Here is a 20,098-nt window from a genome sequence, read left to right as displayed (position 1 = left end):
ATGACCCTTCTGTACGTTACATACAAAGCTAACTTTGATGGGGATTCTATTTGCAGTACTTTGTCTTTCAGGTACAGCAGCACCGTCTTACTGCTCCACCAACAACAGCTTTCTTACGTGGCTAAAGTGACATAAACATTACATTGTTAAGTAATTGTCTGCTTGTTGTGGCGTAAGTCGGTCGGTGTTTTCTACGAAGGCATGGAGTTACTTTGGTAGCCTGACAGTCCTACCCCGGGTCAAAATGAACACCACGTATTTCGTCGTCATGGTTACGCGCACCGTTTCACTGATGACTGATGGTTTTTAGCTTGATTGTTATATCGTCTCGTGTGTTTAGGTTACATTAATCAAACGAGAACTAAAATGTCGGACATGCTTAAAAACGAAGATACGTTGGCAGCTGTTTTACGTCAGGTAATGCTGTCCTAACTTACTGTAGCTAGTTAGCTTGCTAACTTTTTAAGTTAGCTTAAAGTTAGCACCGATACAGCTATGCAATATCTTCTACAAATTTACTATATGAACTTTAAGAAACATCGAATTGACTTGTTGATGTTGATGTGTTTGTTGACCATTGGTTACATGCAACACTATTTCAGATTCAGGATGATTTGTTGCAACTCAAATCCTGTATTAACAAAATCAATGTCAACATGACGAGCCAAACCCTGGACATTCAAGCCCTGGACAATGCCATTCAGAGGACTGAGAGTAGTATCAGGGTAAGATTGCCTGATGCAGAGCAAGCCCTGGTAACAGTCATATTACATTAAACTGGAAGCTTCTTTAGCGGACAGTTAACCTGTTCTTTATTTGTAAATAGAAACATGCAGAAGATTATCTGAAAACAGTCAACAGCCAGCCGCTAGTTCTTCCAGGCATAGAGGACCTGCAGAAAAAGACAGTTCAGATTCCTAAGTGGTAAGTAAGAAAAGCACGTCTGAGTGAATATACATTATGGTAATGGTGATTGTAAGCCTTAAAGAAAGACTTTGCACAGGAGTCCTTCTCTGGCAGGTGTCCTAAGTGTGCATCCACGAAGGGAAGTCTTTCCAGCAGTCGCACATGGACAAAAGGTAGATTATTAACTATGGTCAGAAATTACAACTAGTTCTACTGTGATTGTGCTGTAATACAAAGAATATATCTGAGTCTCATTATGCATACATTCAAACTAATCTTCCTATTTTTTTCCTCTTTCAGCACAAGTTATCTTTCAACATGAGTTTGCTGTGTAATCCTGCTCACCCAGACAACAGAGCCACCGTGCACCAGAAATGTAAGATATCACTGCCTGATATCCACAAAAGAAGCATGAATGAAGTAAGTAACTGTCTATAAGAAGACATCTGTAATATGTCTATATGAACTGAAATGTCTGGACTTTTTGTGTGTCAGAAAACAGGCTACATGTTTTTTTTTATTTATTTTAAAAATGTTTGATTTATTAGTCTCTATGTTAGATTTATCTACATATTTCAATCTTACTGCATCAGGGTGCGAGGTTTTAACCTAGAATCACAATTATGTTTTGGACTCCCGTATACAATCACACAATGATTCTTGTCTAATGAGTCTTTGTAGATATTATATGTTATAACTTACAGCACATGCCCAAGGATTTGATTAGGATGCATTGCATGTTTCTGCGATAGCTATGATGAATGGGATGATATTGTTTCTTCACCTGATACTTACTTCTTAATTTCCAGAAGAGACACTTTACGCTGGAATGAAAAGTGATGGTAAAGGTCTGCATTAATGGATGCTTTGAGTCACAGACAGACTGTGACATAAAGGTCACTTGGCTTAGAGGTGTCATCCAGCTCTTGTCTCAGCAAACAAATTAATCTTTGCAAAGGTCGACATTAGTTTAAGATATATTTTACGCACTTTCTTTTCCAATATGTTGTTGAGAATCTATACCTGACATGATGAATAGAGGCCAAGGCTGTCACTCCGGTGTAGGAGAGATGGAAGTTCTGGCTGCAGAAAGCGGAAAGCAGCAGATTGCAGCACATCAGCATTCTTCTAAAGAAACAGGCGCCTGATTGCTGTGCTATGGGCTACTGGTTTACAGCTGTCTCAAGACAGAAGCGGGTACCTGGTCCAGCATGCCAATAAGACAGCCGTAGCTTTCCCAACTGCTAAGCACTGGCTCTCTGCCTGCTGCCGCCTCCTGCAACTCAGGCCAGCGTTTCTCTGCTCCGATTCTGTGCCAGTGAATGAGCTTTTGCATTTTAGCATTTTTACAAAAGGTGCCACCTTTTTCCAGCCCCGTCTGAAACAGATGTGTGCCTTTGAGGGGAGAATCTCCTCGCACCTGGCTACTACCTGTGGTCTGTCAGAGAGCTCAGTGGTCTGAGGAGAATGAAGGAAAGGACATTAGGTGACAAGTCTGGAGGAGCAAAAACTTTATTAATAGTGGAACATTTCAATCTGGTCATGAACAGAAAAGTGAGACAATTAAAGCAATTTTGAATTTTATTGTCCTTGAAGTTATTTATTTCTTATCATTTGTCTCAGACTGATGGTTTTTGTTCCTGTACTTACAAACATTCCCAGAAAAAAAGATAAATCTGAGCTATTGAATAAAGACAGTGTTTGACCTTGTTGTTGCATTTAGTTTAGGTTGATAAATTTGATTTCATACCACATTGAAGTGCTTTGATTTTATTTATATCTGACGTATAGCTGCTGATGTTATACAACTGTCTTTTTCAGATAAAGCAGCACAGAGAAATCCCAAAGGGCCATCGCATTCCAGCAACAACTGAAGACGAAGGCATGAGAACCTTGCTGGTTATCTTTACGGACAAGGGCAAACACAATATTTTTAATAATTTTTTTTTAATATTTATTTCAAATCTCTGCAGTACCACATCCAGGTTTGCCTCGCATGTCCATCCACCCCAAGGCTGTTTCTCTTCACGCCAAAGATGATTCACACTCTTCTAAAATAGGTCTGTAAATAGGTCTGTGTCTATAGATTCTGCAGAGGACAAAGAGACTGATTCTGTAAACACACTTGAAAAACTTATGATATTGTTGATTGGTATTTTAATAACACATTTTTTTGAAATACCTTTAACAACCTGATAAATTACAGTGTTTCCACTCATTTATTTCTCTCCTGTTTAGCTCTCCTGTTGTTTCTCTCTGTCTCTCGGTTGAAGCTGACACGGGGCAGCTGCTGCTTGATTCTATAGTGATGAGTAGTGATTTCTGCACTGATCAATCACAGTCGACCTTGTCTTTATGTAAATCATGTTGTGATAGGTTCAAAGTCCAAGTGCCAAAAGCTGCCAAAATGTGAAACAGAACCAGAATCCACATGTGGAAGAACAGAGAATGAATGCACACCCCTCTGGATCACCAAAACACCACCTCCCACCACAACCTCCAAGAGCGTGGACCCAAATCAGATCCATAAAAGCCCTCAGGTACATGTAAGAAGTTTATGGATGTAGATTATACAATAACTTAACATAAAGTGAGCAACACTAAAAGCTTTAACTTGTCCCTGTGCTCTTTAGATTCTACCTGGGCAGGATCCTGTCACTAAACATCCCTTCACTATCATAAACGGACAGATCAGCCCAATGGCGACAGATTTCTGTCACTTTAAGCAGCGTTTTAGCTGGAGAAGTGTTGTCGACCCTCTCGAGGCCCTCACTAAACTGCTCAGGGACTTTGCTGTGCCTGTAGCTAAAGTGAGTGGAGAGCGCCTTGTAGAGTTAAGCCACGGGTGGGATAATGGATGGACAAAGGCTCCTTCAGCGATGGCTCTCATCTCAGTGCTGGAAAACAGGGAGGAGGTATCAGGTTTGGTCTTACGCCCAGGTCAGCGCTACAAGGGAGAGGGAGGCGTTGAGGCAGCTGCCATCCACATTCAGTCCTGCTGGAGGCGCTACTTAGCCTGGACAGCCTACATGTGCCACTGCCGGCGCAAGTGGGCGGCACGCATCATCACCATCTCATGGTCAATGTACACTCAGAGGCTGAGTGTCAGGAAGGCCCTGCAGGCCCGGCGTTTCAGTCAGCTGGAGAATTATCGCAGCAGAGCACAGGTGTGTTCTTTGTATCAGAGAGCTGCTATCTTTCTGTTGTACTTAATACTGCTCTGGCACCTTCACAAAGCACGACTTAGTTTATTTTTAAAACAAGGCCCCATTTCAATGTTCCATTTCATTAACATCTCACAACCTTAAAAAAATAAATATCATCACAGGAAAAACCAATTTTTTAACTGTAATATTTAGTCAAAAAAGAGAATTACGTTGCAAGTAAAACAATAATAGATATAAAATTGTTAGAGAAGGGCAGCAGAAGAAATCATTAAGAATGAATTTAAAATAAAACTGAAGCCACATATATAAGAATTATATATATATATAATATATAAGAATCATAAAATATTTTCATTTACATATATGTTGTGGCAATATTTCATTGTGTAATGAAAACAATATAAATGGGGAATTCCTGGTGTAATTTAATACAGTTAAATCTTGATTTAAATTGACCACACAATACTGTAATACTGAGCAGACTGCTTTACTTTTCCCCACATTTTTCTTATGTCATAGCAATATAAAAATATATATGAAATAATGTTAATCTTAGACACAGGAAATTAAATTTAGTTGCTGTATTACTCTTGGAGGGAGCAGCCTGACAGCACAATTGCCAGATGCATAATGTTCTGTAATTCTGTTCCATTCAGTGTAGATGTCATGTCTGTGCTGTCATCTGGGCTGAGCATCTTTTAGAGCGCTGACATAATATTAATTAGTGCCTACAAGTTCATTAAGTTTTAACATCATTGTGTGTGTATACATGCACTAAATATATGTTCTCACTCTTTAAACATTCATACCCTGTTAATTAAGCCTGCTAATCTTCCCCTGGCAGTAGCATCATGTACCTTGCTGATTGAATTAATTGTGAGAAGATGTTTCTAAAGTAAACACTTAATTTAATTACGCTGGTATTTTATGCTTGGTTTGCTTCTGTGAGCCCAGAGAGGGAGATCGGCGTGGTGTGTTTTAGGTATGCAGTGATGCGATGATTTGTGTGTGTGTGTACGCTCCCCTCTCTGATCACTCCTTTTCTCTGTCCCCAGCATCTGGCAGCCAACTGGAAACACATCCAGTCCTCCAAGAGGACCATTATCCACATCCCTTCATTAGGTAGCTTTTTTTTGACTGCTGCACACACACGCACACACAGACACACACCTGATCTAGCAGCAGTCATCCCCGGTCTCACCACTCTTCTGCTGCCCCAGTCTGTGGCCCTTGTGCAGTTGCTCTGTCTCGTTTAAATGACTCTCTGCAGGAAAGCACTCACAGTGTGATGACAGTCCCCATGCCAGGGAACTGAACAATTTAGTTTCAATCGCCATTTAATTTGCAGATTAAGCAAATGAAAAGCCATTATGCTGAATATTTACAAGAGGCACAAAGGTCTAATTTTATTGCTGTACAAAAACACACACACACAGACTCACACAAGAAATGCTGTACTCATCGTAGCATGTGCGTGCTATTATCAGCTTTCATTCTAATTTCAACACAGCACTAACATTTCGACTGTAATCAGGCATGTGCATTGTAAATCATTGAGCGATTGTCTAAAATTATTAAGCCTAATTACCAGCAGATGGAATGCTTTATTTGCACTTGGGGTGGCTACGGAGAGTGCTGTGTGAGCAAGGATAATTAGAAAGTTGAACCCCATTGTTGTTAATTAGCATGAATCCAATCATTTAATTACCTTGATTCAGTTGAGGATTCTCTCTCAGGCAGAAATCCAGACATACATAGGCTAAAATCCTGGCGGTATCACTGGATGTAGTTCAGTGGTGTCTGGACACGGTGCTACAGGCCTCCCAGCACACAACAGGCACTGCACCTGCTAGTTATTAAGCTAAATTAATCATTGGATTGCACTACTGCGTGATTAGACTTAACTCCCTTACCCCCAAGTCTAGTGACACATACTTCTAAAGGTAATTGTACAGAAATGTTCATCCAGTTAAAGAAGTTTTTGTGACCTTATTTCGACAGGATACAGTCAGAGCCAGCGACTCAGTTTGAGGGGATTCGACATCCTACAGACCATCCAAATAAGCCGACTGTGTGATGTTAGAGGTAGGAGCTTCTACACAGATTTATCTCATTTCTAAATGTGTTAATTATGAAGGGCTCTTTGTTTAATTTGTAGATAAAAATGTGGAGGTGATCTACATATGTCCTCAGCATCTGGAGGATGACATCTTGCACTATTACACCAGCCTCCTGAAGTGTGATGGAGACACAGATGGAGCTGATATCACCCAGGCCCTATCATCCTGCATGAGACGTTTTATCATCCTCATACCTGAGGCAGTAGAGTATTTCCCGGTAAGGTTGGTGATAGCTAAAAAAAAATATATATATATTTTTTTTCTCTGTTAGGTGTGTTAATATGGCAATCTAATTGTCCAGCAGGAACATGGAATTCAACATTGTAGTTTGTAAATTCTCCTCTAGAGGGTACTAGATGAGGTTTTTACAGTATAGCTGTCCTGTGAGAGCTACATTCTGTTTAATATTTTGCAACCTTTTAAGTACTTTGCAACTAAACCTCTGTGTTATTCTGAAGTAAACACACTACAGCTGTTTTTAGTTATACATAATTAAATAACATGGTGTTCAGTGGATGATTAAATTTCATATTAGTTGGTTTAAATTACACCACAGTGCTGCATTTTTAGAATAATTTTGATTACCTCGATGCATTAAAATCACAATGCTGCTATCATTTTTTACATCTAACCATTCTCTCTCTATCCTTTTTTTCAACCTTTTGTACTAGAATGAATGTGCAACACGACATGGTCTTCTTCATTTCTTTTTATTGATTTTCCTGCTGTTTTGTTGTTAAACTGTGCCAGACGTGTTGCTGAGATGAATCACTGCTACCCATGGCTGCCAGCACATTCTGCCAGTGACAGAAGGGATAATTCCATGTGGATCAAATAAATACAGATGTGAAGTAATTAGTTGTATTCCCAAGGAGCTCATTGGTAGCACACATTAAAGATGTGAAGGATAGGGGAGGCATCCCACAGGCAGCTTTTATCAATTCAACCTGCTAGTATACAGGAGAGGTCAAAACCCTGCTGGCTATTTCCATAATAGATCTGTTGTGTGTACACAGTGATAAATCAGGTCAAGAAACAACCCTTGGAAGAGACACTGAGAACATTTAACTCTAGCAGTGATCTTTCTCTCCTCTTTTCTTCTAGACCCATAACTTGTGCCTGTCTACACTGCTGAAGTACAGTCCACGCACCCTTAAGCGCATCAGAAACCTGATCCAAGGGAAACAAGCTTATATTGTGGGTGGAGTGGCCCATGTGGATGACCTGGCAGTGGCTGATGAGCTGGGTGTGCCAATCCTGGGTTCAGAACCAGCTATTGCACAACTGTACGGCACCAAGTCTGGAGGAAGGAGGATCTTTGTTGGGGCAGAGGTTGATGTACCACCTGGGTCAGGAGACATCTACTCACTAAACCAGGTTAGACACCAAACTGACAAATCACCGAAGTCCATCATCAATTAATAACAAATGTCTGTATTTCTACTTGACTTTGTTGTTCTACTTGTTCTCTCTTTGTTTAGTTTCATGAAACGCTGGCAGAGCTTATGACTCAAAACATTTCTGTGCGGCGCTGGCTCTTCAAGATGGACACTGAGCATGGTGGCCGTGGTACTGCATACTGTGATATATGCCATCTCAGCTGCTACAACTGGGCCCTGCAGCATTATCATCGTTTTGGTCCTGAGCTATGGAACATGCAATGGATTCGGGTAATGATGTTACTTTTGTTGCTTCCTTCTAACCACAAAATATTGGATCATTTTTATGTTTTTCATAAACAATGTTTTATTGAATTTGCCTGACTTTTAGGTTTGAGGTTTTATATTTTGTTTTCCTTATTATGTCTCCCATTCTGGATCCTCCGAAGCTCCAGTTTTAGGAAAATGCAATACAGATAAAGTTTATTTTTATAATTAATACATTAAAAAAAAGACAAAATTGTTTGAGAATAAAACGGTCATATTCTCCTCTGTCACCTAATGAACAAGTGTAGGTCACAGTGGGGTCACATTGTTTGGCTTCTGTGGGTTGTCTATCAGTCACAGTACTTGTCCCTGTAGTACAGTATTTTAAACATTATCCCTGTAGAACATTTAATCAATACAAAAAAATATCAGTTTATACACACAGCCATAATTCACTCCTGAGGCACAGACAGCAGCTACAGTTGGTTTATTAGGAAAACAAAATCGTGTCTAGTTGTAATGTAATGCAATGTAATGTTGCTTTGTGTCTGCAATATTTGTTCATGGGCCTGATTGTTTTTAAAAAAATAATGTAAAGTATTTTCATTCCCCTAAATATTTAAATTCTGATTTAATTTTGGACCAGAACAAATAAAACGTCCTTAATTATTGGTAAGCCGTTCATTTGCCACAGATTCAGGCTGTACCCAGCTTCTGAGCCCCTGGCTCTTATGTCTCATATGCTTACAAAGTAGCCTTTGATTTTCTGTCATGTGTTAATTACCGTATTTTGCCATTTAACTGGGAGCTTTGTGTACACTAATTACAGGCTAATGATTGTGGGCTTGGAGCACAACGATTTTACTTTTTATTCAATTTGAAAGAACAGCAGTCATCTCAGGCTTCTTATGCCTCACTGTTTTTGTTCCTGTTAGCTCTTTCTATGATTCATAGTGTATGTGTGGTGCAGGGCTGTAATTGTTGTGGCTTTGGTGCTGTTAATTATGGCAGAGAGTGGCTGAGCCACAGCCAAGGTCCATAATGGTGGGTAAGGCAGCGCAGGAAAGTAAATGGGGTTTCTTTCACCAGCTGGGGTCCCATGGAGAGGGAAGAGTGCCGAGGCCCCCAGTGTAGGCTGACAGCCTCAGGGCTTCTGGGCCATATGGACACAACACTTTAACTGGCCTTTATTCTACACCTTGCTCTTTTAATCAAAGCAAAGCCCACATCCTGTGCTTCTCATCGCATGTTTTTTTGTTTCGCCTAAAATGTAGCAGCCTCTTAAATGTAGCACAACGTCCTTCTGCTGTTGTGCTACTTTATATCGAAGAGAGCAATTCTACTGTCTGTGCTGAACTATTAGAGAACAATGTTGTTGATTAGATTCAAACCTATGAATATTTTATTATTAGTGTATCTTCTCATTATCTTTTCCTCACAGCAGAAACTGCAGATGGATGTTTAAACTTGTTGGTATATTTTGAGATATAACACTCATTAATGCTGCACTTTGCAGAAAAGAAATAAACCTAATTGCAGTGCTCATGACAGCTAGTGAACAGGATAGATACTCTCACTGCTAAATATTTGCAAGCATTTAAAGCCTTCAGCTAATAGATGCTTAAAGCTTACAAAAATAGTAGTAATATACTTAATTATTAACCAAACACAAATGATGAAATGGAGCATTTTAGTATGAATACATAATTAAACAGTTTATCTCCACGATAATTGTTTACCAATAAATAACAAATAAGTAAAGTGATTAAAGTGTATATTTGCAAATGTGTGTCACAGTTCAGTGTAATGTCCCATTACATTTAATAATTAGTGCGCTTGGCTTTAGTCCACCCAGACACACATTTTCTTTAATTATTGCTTCTGTCTCTAGGCTTGGTATGAAAAGGTTTGACTCACAAAAATACCATGTGGCCTTTCACATAATACAAACAATTACATTACTTCTGGCTATGCAAAAGAAAGCCTAAGAGGAGGATGGAGCAAATAGGAGGAGGCTAGCACTATAGGAGCTTCCACAGACGTCTAGGAAAACGTGTGTTTCTCTAAGTGTTACGAGGCCCAAGGCTTCCGGCACAATGTATCAGCCTGCAGAAAGCCCCCGGGCCTCTTTTAGCATTTACACAGAGAGAGGTTAAAGACATGTAGATCTGCAACCATGCGATGCCTGAAGGGGGCCATATACACACACTTAAGCGCTCACACAGCTTGCATATGGATCATTAGGCACAAGAGGGTAAAAATTACACCTAATAGCGTCAACAGATGGAGTATTTCTTTTTGTCATGCTGTGTACAAACAGATCTTGAGCAACACCTTATTTAGGTTAGGTTTGTCAACGAAATGGGTCATTTGATAATCACTACCACAGAAGAGGTACAGGGACATTTCATACAGATGTTTTCAGTCTAAATATTGTGCAGTCTGTGCTGGCAATTTAAATTTACATCTAATGTTCTGCTTTAATATAATTAAAAATAATTTTCTCTGGTTCGTGTAAAAAGTGTTGGTGCCTTCCTTTGTGATAAACGTAATATTAACTTATAAAGGTGACAGTGAAAGGGTAGCTTAATCAGGCTGAAGCTTTGGTATGACCATGTTGCAGAAAATAAACAGGCTGTTCATGCAAAATGTACGACCGCTCGAACTGTATTCTCCTATTTCTGAGACATACTGAAGTCTCTCAGTTGTTTCATAGAGACATGAAATAGCAATCAAAGAGGCAGGGGCACATCTATTTTATTTACGAGCAGATTGCTTGGCTTTATGTGGACACCAAGCAAAGGCTGAATCCTATCACGGGGTACTGTACGCAGTTTAAGTCCAAATAATTTATTGCAAAATACCTCTCTTTCTTCTCTTCTTGCCCTGCTGTTTCTGTGAACTGCATAGGCATAAGTCCTGGGGTGAGCTTGCTCTTCCGTTGAGAATGACAACGGTTCCCTTACACTTTTTGCCGCACCATTGTGTGCTTTATGGTTTGTACAGGGGGAATCACTGTGTAGCATTTGACCTCGCCTCTTACAGTACTTGAATATGATGATGGCTGTTACATGACTGGAATATCAACAGCATAATCTCTGGTCCTTTCTCCACTGGAGCCAGACAGCATACACTCAAAACAAAGTAACGCTTGAAAGAGTGAGAGGAGAGAACAAAGACATTATCTCCATTCACAATTTAGTCATCGTTCAAACAGATTACACATATTTTATTGTGTATGTCCACATTAAATATATAGAAAGGCCAAGTAAGTGTGTCAGTCAGCTGTGCTTCATACAAAATGACAATAAAAGGATTGGTGAAATGTTTACACAGGATAGAGTGTCCTTGAGTTGGCAAACTGTTTAAGGGACACCTAAAACAAAAGATAGAAATTAACAAGATAATTAAGTGGTGAAACCATTATAGCATTTCCTAGTTACAGAAACAAGAGTGATATCGATCCTAGTCAAGCCCTGATTGATCCCCAGATAGATGGGGTTAGCTTAGGTATTCATCAGCTGCCCAGTGGAGAGAGTTGTTATTGGGGGCAGGTGCTCCGAGGCTATGAGTTAAAGCCATTAGACTCCTGAGGCCTTCTGATAATAGGCTGTCACTCACAAACAGACCCTCCTGCAGCATCCATCAGACACTCACACAGAAATTGAAGCAGCCACCAAAGGTCTCAGGGATAACAAGCAGTCACTGGAATCATCCGGATAACACTAGGTGTTTATATTAATGTGGTCGACTCCCACAAAGCTTTGATATTCGGGTATTGAATGAATGAATTGGCACTTTGGTTGAATTAATGTCGTCAGATCTTGTTTTCAGTAGCTCTCTAATATATGCCTTTTTTTTGTAGGAGTCTGTACTGCTCAGATATTTAGATGAAATCCCAGATTGGCTGGCCCATTACGCCCAGCCCGCTAAAACCTCCCACTATCCCAACTGGGCCTGCTTCCTGAAGACCTTCCTCAGGCAAGGTCAGATACCTATTGTCAGGCACTGAATGCTATTCACCTACAAATACATCCGTATGGAATATGCATTTTCTATGTCCTTCCTAGTTCCCAGATGTTGCCTTTGTGAACTGACAATTTAAATAATTTTCATGTCACATTCTGTGGTTGTTAAACAGCAGCTTGGAGAGTTTGCGTGTTGTATTGTGCGTAGTTTTGTTGAGTGTACTTTATTCCTTTCTTTGTCCTCACTCTGTATCCAGGTGGTGTGGTGGAGGCCTACCCCCCCTCAGATAGTGTCACCTGTCTGACAGTAGATCTGCTGGTGGAGCCTGGAGGTGAAGTGACCATGCTCTCTTGTGGAGACCAGCTTCACGGCTCCTGTCAGCTGGAAGCCATAGGCTCCACTGTTCCTCAGACCTCTGTACAACCAGAGACCTTGCACTCTATCTGCATCCGCGTGGGACAGGCCTGTCTGCAGCGCCTTATTGTCGGTTACGTCTCTGTGGACCTGGCTACTTTTCTGGACCACAACACCATGGAGCAGAAGGTGAGAGCAAAGGAGGGACTGTTATAGACCATGTTGTGAAAAGCCCCCTGTTTCACCCCATTGGTGGAAAAGATCAATTTTTAGGCTGGATCAGGGATCTATATGAGCAGATAGGTGCCTCCCATACTGCTCTCAAGGGATCTAGAAAACAGACAAGGCATACTGTGGGCACAGGGAGCAAATGTGTCACACGGCCATCTAATAAACTGTCAGGTCTTATTGTGTCGATACACGGATTCTACAATTTAAGACTTGCCCTTTAACCTTACAATACAGAGGAATTCAGAGGCGCCCATCTTTCAGACAATAGGTCATTCTAAAGTGATTTGGCAGCTTCACGGGGATGCCCTGTCAGTGTTTAACCACTATCTGGTTACCTGCACTGCTCTGCTAAAATGTGTGTTGTTATCATAGTAAGGCGCTATGGACACCTGATCTCATTTGTCAGGATTAAGTTTTGTTGAAAGCTTTTTGATTTATGATATTTGAAATGGACTGGTTTATGGTGGTTTAACCTCTGCTCCCAACATGTGGCTACATTGACTGCCTATTGATCCAGCGCTGTAAAATGAAATGCTGTCTTTATAATATGGTCCGTGAAATAGTGAAACTGCAGAACAGTGGAGAAAGCACTGGAGCTACTTAACAGCTTTACAAGAGCAGTTTCTTCTTTTATTAAAACTATGTGATAGCAGAATTCTGTGTGTGCCATCAAGTTGTGTAGGATTTCATTCAAACCAGGTGCTTAATCGCCTCTTTACTGCTGAAGCTGTATTTATATTCGAATTCATAATAGACTCCCTGCATTAAAAATGGAATTGGAGCTCAAGGACACAGTTACCACTAGAGGGTAGTATCTTCTGGATTAGATCAGCATAGTGTGGGCCCAGCACTGTTAATATTTGTATATTAAAATTTAAATATCTGATCTCTATATATTAGTACATGAGTATAAAGATTTAAAATCCAGACCAAAAAAAGAATTTGCTTTGTGGAATCTTTATATCAAATTGAAATTTTACCACATTTAATTAATTTCAGGGTAACAAAAAATACATACATATAAACTGTATTAAACTGTATTGTAATTTTAGTGATACAAATGTGACATTCAAAGCAGAAAATGTGCCATTTCTCAAAGATATCCGGGACAGAATCCGCCCTTTTTCTTTAACTGTTAAGAATGAAATAATGACAGCCTTAAATTTAATTTTCATCTTCAATGTTGACCCGAAATTGAAAGGGATTCACTGACAGCATAATTAAGAATAGAATATAAACCAGCATGTGCTTCAATAGAGGCAGGAACGTTAATGACAGATTCTTAACCATCTCCCCACACACACACAAAGCTTAGACAGAGGAGAGCCACATGGGCAAACCTGTCTGGATTTAAACATCAATTTAGATTCAGACCTGTTGCTAAAAGCTGCCTACTTTATTTGATGGGAAGAAGTGGGTCACATATGTTTGCCCTTGCAGTCTTTCCTCACATTGTGGAACGGTGGGGCCCCAGCTGCAGCATCAGGGTTTTTAATGAAAATGCAAGGCAATAGAAAACAGGTACAATCCAGGCTTACATTTCCCACGGCTTTGTTAAGAGCGACAATGGGACATGGGAGTATGAGTTTTAGTGAGTTGAGTGAATGGCTCGGCAGGTTGTGTCCATCACTCAGGCCCAGGTATCAACCTGATACTTGCAGACATGCATCTACCCTGTGGTGGCCACTGGACCTCGTACTGTACTGTAACAGTGACTGAGGGCAGCACATATAGCTGTCGCTCAGGACACAGCTCATGATTGTTTTTATATGTCAAAACTATATTTACCTCTGCCATTTACACATCATTAAGCCAAACTGTCTGCCCTGTAGTTAGATTATCTTAAATTTAGTGACTATGATATTTTACCATATTTTTTTTAATTGAGTGCTGATTTTGTATGTGTGTATTCCTGCAAAATTAATAACACATTATTATTACTTGATCTGAATTTATGAGCTAAAAATTGAACTTAATGATAAAACAATAATAATAATAATACAGATTAAAATTAAAATACAGACTACATTTTTTGGGTTATAGACATGAGGCTGCATCCTGTTTTTGCAATATATTTATATTAAATATTTTAAAAATTGAAGTCTTTTAAATAATTGCGGCATGTGGTCAGATGTCCATGTGCTGGTGGAGATAAAGTACGGAAGCTGCAGGGTTCAGACAGGCAGCAATTTGCATTCTGTGGCAGGAGCGTTTACTTTGACAAATAGGAACAGCTAAAGGAGGCAGCCGACTGCCACTTAGTTATTAACAACTCCTTCACTGGTGATTTATTTGCCACTTTTGAAGAAAGGGCATAGCCATTAGGTTATTATTGGGAAAATTAGCCCTGTTTAAGCAGAAGGCTACGACCATACCTGACCCCTTAATATACTTATAATGATGCCATTTACCATACATATGTGAACTTTACTTCTCATCGGACCTGAGCCAAAGAAACTATAGCCCAGGGCAGCCTGAATACAAACACGCAGGGAAGGATCTACTTTGTGCGTGTGTCACTGTACAGCTGAACTACCTAAATCTGTCAAACACACACCATTAACTGAGTTTTACCCTTGTCCGCCTCTCAACATGGATAACACAGTGAAGATTAAAAGGTGCCGACCGCTTCTCTTCCATAAGGATAGCTGGGTGAAATACTCTGACGCTCCATATTTGTGATTAAACTGGAATTATGAAGTTTATAGTGTCTGTTTTTCATTGCTGTGCCACAGAGTTCACGGTGTCTTGTTTGCAGGTCTGGGCTGTTGATCTGGACATCAAATACAGTGACCAGCTGGCCATGACCCAGATGCTTCTGATGATAACTGGAGGAAAGCTGAATTGCCGTGAAGCCTGTTTAGAAGTGCCAAAGCCAATCAGAGAAAAAAGCTTTGAACACCAGACTGAAGCAAAGGTAACGTTTTATTTTATTTTATTTTATTTTATTTTATTTTATTTTATTTTATTTTATTTTATTTTATTTTATTTTATTTTATTTTATTTTATTTGTTGTAGTGAGCATTTTGATTATATAATCAACATAAATAATTTTCATATTTTTTTCCATATTTTGCAGTCTTGTCTCCCAAATGTTGTTTTTCGTGCCGACAAGTTGGAGGATATCTGCATCACTACCGAAATCATGAAGATAGATCAATGTTTTTGCTCTTCATTATTGTTAAATACAACTAAATACTGTAATTATGAGCTGAGCTCAATTGGTGTTTAGGTCCTGAATTCATTATCATTTTGATAGATGAGCCTAAATAATCAACACATTAATAATTCATACCATTTTCATTATGCATGTGTATGCATGCTTGAACACCTCATCAACCTGGTGCCAGGCCTTAAACAATAGACTTCTTTTATTAGCAGTATGCCTGAGTTTACGCTTGTTAATCTGCGACTTGTATTATTTTATCAAACATTCATTTATTTGGTGGCCTGGTGCTTCAGTGCGGCAATTGAGCCACTGCAGTGGTTAATGGCTTCAGCAGTGGCCATCATTAGGGACCTGCATATTACAAACACAATTAAATCCCTGTTGGACACTTTTATTGTTGTGTGAGAGCCCGGTATGCGATAACTGCAAACACACAGCCTTCTCAGGACCATCTCCTGAGCTCACCGAGGCTTAGACCTGCTCTGTCTGTCTCCCAAAGGTGGCAGAGTGAGCAGGAACATTCTCATCCTCTTAAGTCCTGCCACTTTTAACTAATCAACCTCTCTAGTGTTAGTTATGATACTCACAAGTTCAGAATCCCCCTATTATGGTGATATGTATTGTGCGTTGAGTAGTGCCTTTGTGTCCCCACTAATGCTTTGGTCTCAGATTGAATGCAAAAATCACACAGTCCCAAAACTGCAGTTCCTTTGATCGGTGTCATACAATTAAGCTCATCTTGTGTTTGGCATGTCTTCTAAGCATTAATTGTTCCTCCCCGCAGTTAATTAAGAAAGGCCTAACAGTTTACCACATGTGCCCCATAATCATCATGTTCACTAATCACACACAAACTCAGCAGTGACCCCGAGGACATGAATGTGGTTCAGCCATTTCTTCTCTATCCATTTCACACACACCACGATTGCCTATTAAGCTTATATTAAACTTAAACTTAAATATATTAGAACAAAAATGTTTTTATTATATGAAAGACTAATGCCACACTCTCAATCTCTTTTTTTTTCTTTTTCTACAGCCTTCTGTTGGTACATGTTATGCAGTTATTGGAAGCCACTTGTTCCACTCCAACCTTTCCATGTTGTACCGTAATGTGTTCTTTAAAATGTGCAAGGTTCATGGCATAGGATTCAACAAGAAGGTAAGCCGTATTATGTGTATTATTTACAGACTGACAGGTCTTACAGGTCAGTGTGATGTGTGGAGAGTGAATCCAAGTAACATTGGGGCTGGGAGTTAGAAAGACCATCTCTGCTTGAAGCTACATTAGCATTTTTAGCACGCCACGATCTTGTTGAATTGTGGAGTAATTAATCTACACCGTGTGATGATGTATGTGTTCACTGTATCCATGACTTACTTTCCAGAGGAAACAAGGCACCGTTTTTGCTCTTTATGACAGCAGTGAGCGATGCAGAATTGGAATGATGTAAGTTTACTGTTGTTACTTATAAGATGTACATTTTACACAGTTTCAGCTCATTTCAAATATTCCACTTTTCCTTGTTACAGTTAAAACTTCATTTTAAGGTTTAAAGAATATAATTCTAAGCAATTTTGTTTCAACTTTCTCTGTTCGAATAGACACGCACATTAAAAGTCAGCAGACAATTAGGTGGATAAAAGACTGAGAGTGAAAACCATTCTTTTAGAGGATTAAGTTGCCACCTCTGGCTTCGTAAATGTTACAAACTCCAGACGTTGTTAAGCAGCGGGTTATTTAACATATTTATCACACAAACCCTTTAGCTTACACAGTGCTGTAACAGTTAAATCACGCTGTGCTCATCTCCCTAAAGACAGAGGATGTTGTCTGCTGAAAGTTTCATTTAACCACTGCCATCAGATGAACAAGGTGATTGTTTCTTAGCAGGCAACATGGGGATCATTAGTAAACTCGTTTGTTTGGTGTGTCGTTAATAGAACAGTCTCCGAGGATCTCCAGGGAGCTCTAGTGACCTTTGCTCGGAATCTGTCAGTCATTCATCAGGAAATATCATCCTCTAAAATGCAAGGAGAAACCAATTTCAAGGTACCATGTTAATGACTTAATGATCTCTCCTCATCTGTGTCAAGAACTCGCATACTTAGTGAAACAGTTGTCAGCTGGAATGTTTTTTGTTTGAAGAAAGTAACTAGTTTATTTTGACATCAAATAAATATGTCTGTGAATGCTCTCATTCATCCAGGTCATGTTACATCCAAGAGTTTAAATCGAGGCAACTGGACTCATGGATTTTTTTCTGAAAACATTTCGCTACTCCCCTGAGTGGCTTCCTCAGTTCTGCTGTCATTTAATGAATATATTTTGAACCATAAGTTTGAGTTTACATGTAGTAATGTTGATTTGTTTTATTTTTAAGGAGCTGATCAAGTACATAGAAGACGTGCTGCAGATGACTTTTCAAAACAAGATGCAAGTGGAACACAAACCTGCTGCTTAGATGTTTACCAATAAACTTGTCCTACATATGGCAATTTAAGTAGTCATGTCAAATTATCCAGTCCCATGTGTCAACCATAGGACTGGATAAATGGAGACCAAATATAAGTTCCTAAATAAATTGTCAGAATATGTCATGAATCTGTGTAGTTAATGCCTTTGTGATCTGTTTCACCACTCTGAAAACTCGGAAGTAAACTTATAGGTGTGTGAAAGCAATGAAAGCAATAAGAATATAGTTATATAATGTTATTAAACATACCACAATCCTCACTAATAAGTTGTTTGACTGCTAGCACCATGTGGAATTTTTCAGTGTAAATGAAGTGAATGTATATTATTTTCTCATACATTTGTTTGTAGTGTATTTACAGATTATATATTACTTTTTTCAGGTTTAAATGCATTACTGAGATATCCTATAATAAGCTTTTTGTTTACATCTCCACCAGTCAAATCTTACAAATATTAGAACAAATAGCATAATGTTTACTTTGCACTTGTATGGGAATTTTAATTTTGCACCGTGTTTAAAGAGACGTTTAAATGTGCCGTCCTGTGAACACAAGAACCAGGGCGGTGAGAAAGCCTAAATAGAAGGCAGATCGTGTGGCTGCTCTGTCGAGGAGGAACGACTGTGCAGCGCCGCGTTTCCATCCGGTGGACTTTACGCGGAGTACCAGGTCAGAACATGAAGCACCACTACAGCCCACAAACTCACATAAACAGAGGGATGCTGCTGTCTTTATAGGGTTTAGCTGGTGGTGGACATCTATCTGTGTAGCAGAACATTTGTCTAATAATATACTTTGCAACCGCAATGTGAACGTGAGCTTGTTTGCTAACGTTAGCTGAGCTAGCTCGCAGTTGCTTAGAGAGTTAAATTGTCCTTGACGTGTAGGATTAGTTTAAGATGCCGATACATTACATCTCTTGCAAGTCAGAGCGAAGGTGAACCATAGCAGAAATCATGAAGGAGTTTGTCAGGAAGATACACAGCTTCTTTTTAAAGATCGCCCTGTTTCCGAGCGCATTCGGCAGAACAGGTCCGCGGCCAGCCGCCTCGGAGGTTTTAACCTGCCACCTGCTCCAGCGAAAACTCCCGCACTGGACTTCATTCTGTGTCCGCTACAGCTCCGTCCACAATGACCAGTTTGGACTGTCCAACTTTAACTGGAGAGTTCAGGGATCCAACTACCACATACTGAGAACAGGCTGTTTCCCCTTTATCAAATACCACTGTACCAAAGCACCTCCACAGAACCTGGACTTTGAAGACAAGTTTTTCAGCATGTTGAAAGTTATTAATCTGGGTCAGTATTAATGTACCGCCACAGTTTTATACCAGTTATTTTAAGCATAGCAGGCACCACATAATCTCTGTGTGCTTTCATTGCAGGCATCCCTTGTTTGGCTTATGGCATTGGGTGCTGGATGGTGGTGGGAGCTGTAGAGATAGTAGAGACAAGTGCTGGACCTGTCACAGTATATTTTGCCTACAAAGAAGAAGAAGGTGCGCAGTACTAAAGAATAAGAACTACTTTTAATTGTCTGCCAAGCTGCTGCACGGTTCCCCTCGGTGTCTGTGTTCATGCCATCCCGTGTCACTGGTGCTCTTGTCTGACCGCATAGGTTCATTTGTGTTTAATTATTAAAGATTTAAAGTTGCACTGGAGGAGTCACTTATGCATGTTATTACACTGACATACAATACTTGGTGTGTTTATTCGGAAAGCTAGCTTTCCATTAAAGTTTAATGTAAAGTTTAGGATTTCTCCAGCAGTATAGGCTGATGAACACCATGACTTTAAAGGAGTGTTTACAAAGTATATTTTGCAACAGATAAAGATGTAGAGTAACACAAAGGGAAGTGGTTCAGATTTTAATATAAAATGTATAATATATCAAGTGGAATCATTTCTTTGACACTGCCATGTCTTTTTCCTCATTACGTGTGACAAACACAGGAATCTAAATAACCCTGGCTCATTTATTCAAAGTTAAATTAGTGGTCACCCTCCACGCAACAGATAGTCAATAGTGTTAGAGAAAAACCAGTGACGAGACAGGTC

At 39.7% G+C, this 20,098-nt stretch overlaps 2 protein-coding genes across 3 annotated transcripts; both read left to right on the top strand.

Moving 5' to 3' along the window:
- Window positions 1–283: 283 nt before the first annotated feature.
- Window positions 284–18,115, top strand: iqch (IQ motif containing H). Of its 2 annotated transcripts, XM_028431110.1 has the most exons (21): window positions 284–417; window positions 603–725; window positions 827–924; window positions 1,004–1,079; window positions 1,207–1,326; window positions 2,728–2,788; window positions 2,880–2,966; window positions 3,283–3,446; window positions 3,540–4,073; window positions 5,129–5,195; window positions 6,075–6,158; window positions 6,232–6,410; window positions 7,298–7,570; window positions 7,675–7,863; window positions 11,705–11,825; window positions 12,065–12,351; window positions 15,152–15,310; window positions 16,602–16,724; window positions 16,951–17,012; window positions 17,507–17,615; window positions 17,947–18,115. In XM_028431110.1, exons 1-21 carry the CDS (start codon window positions 367–369, stop codon window positions 18,025–18,027), a joined length of 3,048 nt encoding a protein of 1,015 aa, XP_028286911.1. In that variant the 5' UTR covers window positions 284–366; the 3' UTR covers window positions 18,028–18,115. The 2 variants fall into 2 exon arrangements, with proteins under 2 accessions (XP_028286911.1, XP_028286912.1); XM_028431111.1 differs by lacking the exons at window positions 284–417; window positions 603–725 and having other exon boundaries at window positions 830–924; window positions 1,021–1,079.
- Window positions 18,116–18,665: 550 nt separating this feature from the next.
- On the top strand, window positions 18,666–19,696 carry c19h15orf61 (chromosome 19 C15orf61 homolog). The gene is made up of 2 exons (XM_028431649.1): window positions 18,666–19,339; window positions 19,426–19,696. The coding sequence occupies exons 1-2, from the start codon at window positions 18,997–18,999 to the stop codon at window positions 19,551–19,553; spliced, it is 471 nt and encodes a 156-aa protein (XP_028287450.1). The 5' UTR covers window positions 18,666–18,996; the 3' UTR covers window positions 19,554–19,696.
- The last annotated feature ends 402 nt before the right edge of the window (window positions 19,697–20,098 follow it).

Source organism: Parambassis ranga, chromosome 19 (genome assembly GCF_900634625.1).
Source record: "Parambassis ranga chromosome 19, fParRan2.1, whole genome shotgun sequence".
Classification (NCBI taxonomy): domain Eukaryota; kingdom Metazoa; phylum Chordata; class Actinopteri; family Ambassidae; genus Parambassis; species Parambassis ranga.
Note: the sequence above shows the minus strand (reverse complement) of the source record. Positions and strands in the feature narration are given on the sequence as shown.

Coding starts and splice junctions, on each gene's coding strand:
- iqch (XM_028431110.1), top strand. CDS start 367: ATGTCGGACATGCTTAAAAACGAAGATACGTTGGCAGCTGTTTTACGT. Junction 4,074..5,128: donor ATTATCGCAGCAGAGCACAG/GTGTGTTCTTTG, acceptor CTCTGTCCCCAG/CATCTGGCAGCCAACTGGAA. Junction 15,311..16,601: donor AACACCAGACTGAAGCAAAG/GTAACGTTTTAT, acceptor CTTTTTCTACAG/CCTTCTGTTGGTACATGTTA.
- c19h15orf61 (XM_028431649.1), top strand. CDS start 18,997: ATGAAGGAGTTTGTCAGGAAGATACACAGCTTCTTTTTAAAGATCGCC. Junction 19,340..19,425: donor GTTGAAAGTTATTAATCTGG/GTCAGTATTAAT, acceptor CTTTCATTGCAG/GCATCCCTTGTTTGGCTTAT.